Genomic DNA, 10,809 nt, shown 5'->3' with positions numbered 1-10,809 from the left:
CGTAGTGGCTATAGCCAAGGCTGCGTTTGCACGAACACACGCTCACAGCGAAAATAAGCTAATGAATGAGATCGCACGGCAACCGCAACACTATACCATCACTTTACCATCACTGTATAAAGCCACCCACTTCCCATGACATGCATCCGTAAATCTGCGAAAACATCGGTAACATCGGAACCATTCGCACAGTTGTGGTTGACCTGACCCTACCTCACAATCTGCTAAACTTCCTGTCGCCATCTAGACCTCTGCCAGCGTATACAATCGCAGGGGCTTAATTATGCACGCCCCAGTAACGGCGTTCAAACACACAGATATGCCTGCGTTACGCCGATCACCCCCCTCTCCACCCCCAAACAGTCACTTCCTGTCACTCACTATGCGATGGGACTGAGTGCTCGCTTCCCGATTGCAGCAGCCGTTTCCCGATCGCACCAGCTGCATGCGCAGAGCACAAACATCGCCCGGCTGGGTGCGAACGCAGCCTTGCCATCCAACCTGAATAAGGCCCTTAATGCATTAGTGGAATTTTGCCCGTGACCTGAGATACGCGGAGTGTGTATCACAGTCCCTGCGCCACAAACGTGCAACAAATGCAGCGTACAACTTGCCACGTATTCATCACGTTTCTCCTTGGCGACTGGTTCTTTCCAAATTCTGTCACTAAAAGAATATAGCGATGTTTCCCCTATTGCTGGCAATGGGGACCCAGCAACAGCCTTTCTGGATTCAGCTAATCCTTCTGCGCATTGCCGAGTCACTAACGCGCGTGACGCAACAGCCAGCTATAGGCTGCCAGCAAAAGCACAGAGGATGTCGCCGAGGAGCGGGACATCACTGGACCTCAACGGAGGGGTAAGAAATGTCAAATACCAATGGCATATTCCTTAGTATCACTGCGATACTAAACACAATATGCCACTGGTAATAAGGATCGTTGGTAAATGAGGCCCTAAATTCTATGCGTTAGGGTTTTTACTCCTGTTTCTAAAACTAGTTATAATAATTAAAAATTAGAAAACAAAAAATGTGCACCACCACAAAAAATGCACTGGCTAACTGTAACCCCCGCCACCCCCAAAGTTTGCCCTATATGAAGGTAAAACATGACCCTCATGACAAATTTATGTGTGCATGATGCAGATTGTTAATCTTCACATCAGTGTATTGAGCGGGATTATAGATGTAAGTGTTGCTGCTCCAATGTGATTCTGGGTGAGATGCTGAACATAGCAACCAATCAGCTTCGAGCTGCCATTTCCCAGACTGTACCAGATAAATGAGTTAGAAGCTGATTGGTTACTATGTCCAGCTTCTCAGCTTTATCTCTCTCAAATGTTTGATACACCCCTCCCCTCTGTGTCTGAAACGCAGGCGGCTGTTTGACGGTCTGGGTCAGCTGACAGATGGCGTACCGGGACAGGACGACTTCTTCCAGAGCCACCAATACCGCGGTTGGCCCGGCTTCGATTATGTTGGCTGGAAAAATGAGAGTGCGCATAATGGATACGTGGAAGTGGAGTTCCAGTTTGATAGGCCCAGAAACTTCACTTCAATGAAGGTAAATTAAGCTCTCTCTCTTCCCTCTATTTCTCCATTTCCCTCTGTCTCTGTCTTTTTGATCTGTTCTCTCTCTCTATTTCACTCTGTCTCTTTCGAGTAAGCAGTTCTCATTTACGTCCCTCGGCCTTGTGCACGTAGCCCCAGATGGCCACTAACAGGGCACATGAGGAACCAGACAAACAGACTGGAACCACATACAGTACATTTGCAGGGAAATACAACTGGTAGTGAAACAGTCCAAGACCAGGAACATTACCTAAACCTTATAAAGAGGACTAGTGTAGATGTTGCCCCTAGCAACCAGACTCTGGGGTATATTTACTAAGGTGCATGTTTTTAGAAGTGGTTTTGTTGCCCATAGCAACCAATCAGATTCTACTTAACATTTATCTAGCACCTTCTATAAGGTAATAGCTAGAATCTGATTGGTTGCTATGGGCAACAAAACCACTTCTAAAAACCCGCACCTTAGTAAATATACCCCTCTGGCTTTTAAAGACTGTACTAGATAATTGATAGCTACACTCTGATTGGTTGATGTGGGCACCACCTTCACTTGTCCTCTTTTTGTAAAAGGTTTGATAAATCTACCATTCTATAGCTAAGATCAGGTTTGGAGGACAGATACCCGTCAGGTGCCTTAGCCTGCAGAAGAGTGGTCGGCCGGTTATAGCTCTGTGTGGCGGTAAGGGACAGCCCAAAGTCGTTTAATGAGTATGTGCCTAACCACTGGTCCTGGCAGCATTCCCTATGCCTCTTGTCAGTATCAATGGATCAGTAATACTGTGGTATGGTCACTCTTACAGTATATCATTGTAAGACCGTACTCACATCTCAGATATGTTCCTTCATTTTTAGCACATAAAAATGAAGGAACATATTGGTTGGCATGGCAGAATCACAATACGGGGGTCATGTGTTTGATTCCAACTAGGTCCCTATCTGTGTGGAGTTTATATGTCCTCCCTATGTTAGTGTGGTGTTCCTCCAGTTTCCTCCCACAATCCAAAAGCCTACTGTACGGTTAAATGCCTCCAGACAAAAATGAAACCTAGTGTATACAGTATGAGTGTACATTTGGTAGGGAATATATGAGCTGATTCAAACCCGCTCACTAGATCCGTTCGCTCGCACCCAACGTATGCAAATCCAGCGCACGCCCAGCAAGGCAGGCGATCGCACAGCAAGGCATTAGCACGCCCACTTTGTCTTGGCGTGCGATCGCTTTGTGTATGCAGACGCCCTCCAGCCATTCATAAGACGCCCACTTGCGCATGTCATCTCCTGAAAGTGCATGAAACCATCGGTACATCGAGCACCATCGGATGCGATCACAGCGCTTGAGGTTGACTATACTCTGCCGCAAGCACTACGATCACTGCAGCGTGAAATGCAACCAGGTGACGTGTACTATGACGCTGCCTCTTAATTATGCACGCCTATGAAACGACATTGAGACACTCAGGCACGCCTGCATTCGTACCTCCACTCCCCCGTTTCCAGTGGCCTGCCCCTATCACCACCCACAAACGGCTTCTCCTGTCACTCACTCTGCTGGGCTGTGTATGCTGGGCGAGTGAGCGCTTCCTGATCTTTCGCAGTGGTTCGCGCACGCGCATTGCGATGCCTTCGCATGCGCAGCTTGCAAATATCGACCAGCTACGAGCGATCGCATCCTAGCGAGCGGGACTGAGGACCTCATTCAGAGCCGGACGCTATTTGTGCTCGCTCGTTCAGAAAAAGGGGCTGGCTATTTAAATTGAGCGCTCGCTCTTTGCGGTCTGTTGACGCCTCTATGTCTGAGCGAGCGTCCGAAACATGCGCTCGCTATTTTGTAAAGACACCCCTTGGCCGCTCGCATCATACGTCATCTCCGCTATTTATTTGATTAATCGAGTACATCGAAAGGCGTATGAACTGCTCGCTATTCTTGTGGTAGCATTTTCCTAACGCAATCATGCGAGCAGTTCAGGCTAAAAGACAACCAAGTGACGTGGTCAATGACGCTGATTTGTTAATTATGCACACCCTTAAAACGCCCGTTTTGACCGTTTGGCACGCCGGTGTTCTGATCTCCACTCCCCGTTTTCAAGCACCTTCCCGTTACCACCCACATACGCCTCCTCCTGTCACTCAAATTAAAAGCCCTTCGCTATTTAGCACACGATTTCCGACCGCACTGACTGGTTGGCGCATGCGTCTTACGACCCATACGCATGCGCAGATGTGCGAACATCGCTCGGAGCGAGCGAGCGCCCACTTACGAGCGGCTCTGAATCAGGCCCTGAATCCGCTCCATAAAGTGTAAGCTCCAATGGGGCAGGGAGTGATGTGAGTGACTTAATATTCTCTGTAAAGTGCTGGGTAACATAAGTGCGAAAAGTGGCTCCAGCAGCAACAATCTGAACATACAAAAAGCTGTTTCTGTTAGCAAACTGAACTCCGATGTCTGACGCGCCAGCCGAGACCATCGCGGCAATGTAGCTAGATACACTCTGCTAGAGAAGCCCACGACTAGAAATAGGACAGAGGTTTTGTTTACAAACTAGAATTTTGGGTCTGTTATCCACGTATTACCCCAAATGAAGTGAACTCATCATTTGAAGGGCGTATTTCACACTTAGGGCCGAATTCAATTAGAGATGAAAAGCCGCGATCGGCGAAAAGTATTCGTCGATTTGAGCTTTTCGCCCGTTTTCAAAGTATCTCTGTATTCAATTCCAGGACGGTTTAGCCTAGGCGAACACTCCATAGGCAAACAACAGGCGCAAAAGTTTCTCCAGCAAAAGGCAGAAGAAGAGAAGTGCAAAATCCGTATTTTAGGGTCGAAATGTGTGGACTTGGGGTCCTATTCAGACCCGCTCGCTAAGAAGCGTTCGCACACAGACTGCCGATGTTTGCATTGTGCGCATCGCAGTGCGCGTGCACAAATCAGTCAGAGCGATCGGGAAGCGTTCGCTCGCTGCGCATAGACAGCTCGCTAGCTAGAGTGACAGGATGAGCTATTTGTGGGTGGTGACAGGGGCTGGCCATTAAAAACGGGGGAGTGGAGGTGCGAACGCAGGCGTGCCTGAGTGTCTCAACGCCGTTTCAGAGGCGTGCATAATTAAGTCGCAGCGTCATAGTACACGTCACCTGGCTGAATTTTACATACACATCCTGGAGATGACGTGCGCAAGTGGGTGTCTTAAGACAGGCTGGTGGGCGTCTGCATACACAGAGCGATTGCACACCAAGACATAGTGGGCGTGTTTATGCCTTGCCGTGCGATCGCCTGCCTTGCTGTCACATAGCCGAATTTGCATACGCATCTAGCGAGCGGGTCTGAATCGATCCCTCGGTTCAGAACCCTTTGGACACCCCCCCTAATGACTAATTAGGCAAAAAAATTATCTTAATTCACCCAAAAAAAAATACATATCATTTTTGGGGCGAAAATGTAAAAAGTTTTGGAAATTGGGTAAATAGTAGTGGGCCTGGTATTTTGGGGGGCTATAAGGCTGACACAGGTGTTTTTAGGATTGCAGGAGGCTGCATCAGGTGTATTTTTTAGATTTTTTAAAAAATCTTCACTTTAGAAACACCAAAATATACTAGTACCCATCATGTACCCCAAATTTAACTACGGTACTTATTTTTCTCAAAAAACACATTGCTTTATATCATTTTTTCACACTTGTGCAAATATGCATATAACAGCCCTCTGACTCAATATAAGATCACTAAATACTTTTATTAGGGCTATTAATACTCTTCTATATTGATCCCCAGGGTCACTTACGCTTCTTACGGGGTACAGAATGAATTCCCCAAAATATGCTGGCCTTTTCGCTAGTTTCGCTATTCACTACATTCGCCTATCCGCGTTTTCGCCTGTTTTGGAATTGAATAGGGCGAAAAACGGGGACACGCATGGCGAATACATCACGTCCAAACAGGCGAATGAGGCGAATTCATCGCGCTTTTTCAGACAAACCGGACTTTTCGCCTCTGATTGAATTTGCCCCTAATATGGCTAAAGTTCATTTTAGCATACGTTACAGAACACATGCAATATATTGATTGCTGTAGTGACAGGAGGATTTATAGAGGGAAACAGAAAATGTGTGAAATTAACGGGGAAAGCCACTTAAAAAACGCATGTAGTCCCATAAGCGTTATGGAAAATAAGAACACAGAGCGTTTCCTATGAGAGCGCAGAGCGAGACCATGAGACCAGATCTGAGCGCTGTTTGGTCCTTTTGCCAGGTGCATTGTAACAACATGTTCACCAAGGGGGTGAAGATTTTCCAGAGGGCGGAATGTCTCTTCAAGTCCCGCCAGCAGTCTGACTGGGAGCCGGACGCAGTGGGGGTGGTGACAGTACTGGACGACAAGAACCCCAGTTCTAGGTTCGTCATTATCCCCTTGCAGCAACGGGTGGGGAGCTTTATCCTCTGCAGATTCTACTTTGCAGACACCTGGATGATGTTCAGCGAGATCTCCTTCCAGTCAGGTAAGACGTGCGCCTATACATATTGTCCTATTATTATATTGTATGATATGACCGGGAGGGGAGGCAGACCGCCTGCAGGTGAATTTGGTTTGATATGATAGGTGTACGCTGCATACTGGGAGCAGGGAATGTCCTATACATGTAACGGACAACATGTGATATCACCTGGGGCGATGAAAGGTGGGGAGTGAGAAGCCCGGAGCCTGGGCTGGTAGATAGAACAGCCACACCGCCAGCACGCAACACGTTGAGACCATTCTGAGCTGTGAATATACTCGTAAGGAATAAAAATTAAATGACGCACGATGGGTCAAACGCCGCAACGGCGGAAATTCTGCAGCAGCAAAAAGCTGCATTTTCCATGAAAGGAAAAGGAGAAGGAAATACAAACACCAAGATGCAATTACCATCATTACGTAGCTTCAGACCAGGCCTCCAACACCTGCAGATGAGACCCTCCTCATCAGATCACATCTCCAGGGGACGTTCTACACCTACTTATACATACTGTACTCAGCTAATGCTCGTCCACCATCTAGATGTAATGAGCTCAAGTCTAAGATACGGAGGTCTTATATGCCAGAGAGAACAAGGGAGGGAACAGTACTGATCAGCGCTTCTAGGTGGGGCATTGCTACCATACCCCCCCACCCAACTTACCTGGAGTCGGAACTCCTAGTTGGTGCATGCATTAGGATCCAGCCCTCCGGGGATGCAGGTTTTATGACAGTAGGGATGCACTGTAGGGATGAAGAAGTGCACCAGCCACACATGCAGTGAGGCAGGCTGGGCGCAGTGTGAATAGTGGAGACTGAGCCTCCTGCGATTGGTGATTATATTAGGGAATCCTAGGAAATCAGTAAATGAAATATCATGTATATCATACATCCCTCCATAAATGAATGTTCACTGCTCTTGTTGTCTTCTCCCCACCAAGACATGGACATTGCAATGCCCACCAGTGTCACTCTCTCCCCTACTACTACTGCCAGAACTGCTACCACTGAGACCCCCTTCCTGAATGTAACCGAATGGAAATCTGGTAAGTGACACTCAGATCTACGTACTCAACTCACAGCTGCCTAACTAACATTTCCAACTTTCATCTCCAACTCACAACTGCCTATCACCTCCAACTATCAACTGCCTAATTATCACCTCCAACTCACAACGGCCTATCACATCCAACTCACAACTGCCCAACTCACAACTGCCTATCACCTCCAACTCACAACTGCCCAACTCACAAATGCCTATCACCTCCAACTCACAACTGCCCCTACTATTGCCAGAATTGCCACCACAACTGCCTATAACCTCCAACTCACAACTGCCTATCACCTCCAACTCACAACTGCCCAACTCACAGCTGCCTATCACCTCCAACTCACAACTGCACAACCTATAACTGCCTAACTAGCACATCCAACTTACAAATGCCCAACTCACAGCTGTCTAACTATTACCTCCAGCTCACAAGTGCCCAACCCGTAAATGCCTAATTATTGCCTCCAATTCACAACTATCACCTCCAACTCGCAATTGTCTAAGCCATAACTACTTAACTATCACTTACAACTGCCCAACTCACAACTGCCTAATTAATACCTCCAACTCACAACTGCCCAACTCACAAATGCCTAACTATCAACTCCAACTTACAACTGCCCCAGCAGATCTGCTTAACGATCACCTCCAACTCACAACTGTCCAACCCATAACTGCCTATCACCTCCAACTCACAACTGTCCAACCCATAACTGCCTATCACCTCCAACTCACAATTATCCAACCCATAACTGCCTTTCACCTCCAACTCACAACTGTCCAACCCATAACTGCCTATCACCTCCACCTCACAACTGCCCAACCCATAACTGCCTATCACCTCCAACTCACAACTGCCCAACCCACAACTACTTATCACCTCCAACTTACAACTGCCCCAGCAGATCTGCTTAACGATCACCTCCAACTCACAACTGCCCAATCCATAACTGTCTAACTATATATTGCTACTCACAACTGCCCAACCCATATCTACTTATCACCTCCAACTCACAACTGCCAAACCCATAACTGCCTATCACCTCCAACTCTCAACTGCCCAACCCATAACTGCCTATCACCTCCAACTGACAACTGCCAAACCCATAACTGCCTAACTATATAGTTTGACTCATAACTGCCTGTCACCTCCAACTCACAACTGCCCAACCCATAACTGCCTGTCACCTCCAACTCACAATTGTCCAACTCATAACTGCCTTTCACCTCCAACTCACAACTGTCCAACCTATAACTGCCTATCACCTTCAACTCACAATTGTCCAACCCACTGCCTATCACCTCCAACTCACAACTGCCCAACCCACAACTACTTATCACCTCCAACTCACAAGTGCCCAACCCATAAACGCCTATAGCTGGCCACACATCTAAAGATTATCTGTCCAACCATCCAACTAGTTGATTGGTTGGAATGAAAATCTGGTAACGTATGAAAGCAAATGATGATCAGCAATATGCTCCCAAACGCTGGAAAATAGACAAAAACTGTTGTTTGAACAAATTGTTTAGATCAAACATTTAACAAACTTGTCTGAACGACCATTTTCATCTGTTTTCTGGCATTTAGAAGCAAATTGCTGATCATCAGTTACTCCCATACGTTACCAGATTTTCATTCCAACCAATCAACTAGTTGGCTGGTTGGACAGATAATCTTTAGATGTGCAGTCAGCTTATCACCTCCAACTCACAACTGCCCAACCCCATAAACGCCTAACTATATATTACAACTCAGAACTGCCTATCACCTCCAACACACAACTGCCTAACTATGACCTACAATACACAACTGCCTGTCTATAGCTCCAATCCATATCTGCCTATATAATCCAACTCACAACTAACTATTTATGAACACCAACTCACATCTGCCTATTAATTCCACTCATAAGTATTACTTCAAATTCACAAATGCCTGTGACTTCAACTCACAACTTACTACAGTATGACCACAATTCACAACTCCCTAACTTTCAACTGAGCTCACAACTGCCTAAACATTATACTCTAACATGCTTCCTCTCCAACTCACAATGGCAAAACAATGACCTCCAACTCACTCCGCCTAACAACTCACAACTGTCTAACTATAAACTCCAACTTTTACTGTCTCTTCCTGCACTTAGTGGACCCTGTAAATACTGTATCTAGATGAATGCAGAACATTGCGATGGAAAAACACATCTAACATACCATACTCCAGGTGGTTCCATCACATTTGGGCATATCTCTGTTTATTAAACTCCTACTATGCGCTTGTCTGATGCATGTTTAGATTACTTTAGTGCATAATTCCCAGCTATCCATTAACATTCGCATTTGCCAGACCGTTCCGTAGGCACTTTGATGGCCGTTGCAGATAATTGAATCTCCCCTGCTGAATGATTTTATGAATGTGATCTTGTAGATAGGGCCAAGACGGTGATTCCTTTGTACCAAATAACACTTCCCAATATTTGCTGGTACATTATATAATAATCGCCAAGAAGCAAAATAGAACGGTGACGCTGGACGGTCCATAATGCACCACTCTTTTCTGACCTTTCTCAATCTGCGTGACTGACCTTGAACTTCACGCGATAATAAACCTCATCTCGTTGTCCATTCTGTTTTGCAGAAACCACTTTCCCGTCCACCTTGAGCAGACAACTGGAAAAAAGCGACGAGTCAAAAACATCCGTTCTGATTGGCTGCTTGGTGGCGATAATCCTCCTGCTCGTCGTCATCATAGTCCTGATTCTGTGGAAACAATACATACAGAAGAGACTGGAAAAGGTAAAATATCCGGTATCGTCCCCCATGAACCACAGACTGAGTAAGACCCCATGGGGCTCTTGGCAACATACAGGTTTCGAGCCCCCTTCTCCTTCTCCATATTACAAATAAAAACATATAATAAATGGGTTCTGTAGAATAGCAGGGAACATGCCATACGATGCCCCCCGACCCTCCAGCCCGCAGGACAATGCTGTCTCCGTCAGAGCGGTGAGATGGTGTGCTCGCATTGCGGCTCTCACACTATAGGCCGGATTCAGAGACTTACGCTATGCCGATATTTACGCAGTTGAACGACTATCGCCTAAGCTGCACTGGCTTTAGCGTACCTCTCTGTATCAGGGCCTCGGATGCAGGGAGTAATAATGCTATCTTTTTTGCTTGTTTGTTCAGAGCTGAGCTAGGAAGCGTCCGCCTCCCAATTCTAAATCCACACCCTTTAAATTTGTAGTTAGTAGGCCGGTGGATGGGTTGCCGGAGGTTGGAAGCCCCACCTGGGACTAAAGATAGGCGTCGAAATTCTGATGCCAGTCTATATACCGATATCTCGACAGCCACCATCCCAAACGAAGGTACACCGGGGCGTCTTAGCTGTTAGCTGAAGGAGGGGGGCTTTAGGTTTAGGCACCAAAGGGGGGGGGGTTAGGTTTAGGCTTTGGAGGGGGTTAGGGTTAGGCTTTGGTGGGGGGAGGTTAGGGTTAGGCACCACTGGGGGGGGTTAGGGTTATGTACCACTGGGGTGGGTTATGGTTAGGCACAACTGGGGTGGGTTAGGGATAGGCACCACTGGGGGGGTTAGGGTTAGGCACCACTGGGGGGGTTAGGGATAGGCACCACTGGGGGGGTTAGGGTTAGGCACCACTGGGGTAGTTAGGGTTAGGCACCACTGGGAGGGTTAGGGA

At 47.0% G+C, this 10,809-nt stretch overlaps 1 protein-coding gene across 2 annotated transcripts in view; it reads left to right on the top strand.

Moving 5' to 3' along the window:
- The window catches only part of LOC148542344 (discoidin domain-containing receptor 2-like), a 173,755-nt gene that overhangs the window by 141,087 nt on the left and 21,859 nt on the right, over positions 1-10,809 (top strand). For both annotated transcript variants that reach the window (XM_088470391.1, XM_088470396.1), the window contains 4 exons: positions 1,378-1,564; positions 5,815-6,061; positions 6,999-7,103; positions 9,750-9,907. In XM_088470391.1, coding sequence (XP_088326517.1) covers positions 1,378-1,564; positions 5,815-6,061; positions 6,999-7,103; positions 9,750-9,907 — 697 coding nt within the window. The remainder of the gene's footprint in view (positions 1-1,377; positions 1,565-5,814; positions 6,062-6,998; positions 7,104-9,749; positions 9,908-10,809) is intronic.

This window comes from Taudactylus pleione, unplaced genomic scaffold, assembly GCF_031769625.1.
Source record: "Taudactylus pleione unplaced genomic scaffold, aTauple2 ptg000013l, whole genome shotgun sequence".
In the NCBI taxonomy this organism is placed as follows: domain Eukaryota; kingdom Metazoa; phylum Chordata; class Amphibia; order Anura; family Myobatrachidae; genus Taudactylus; species Taudactylus pleione.
This window is presented reverse-complemented; position numbering and strand designations above follow the sequence as displayed.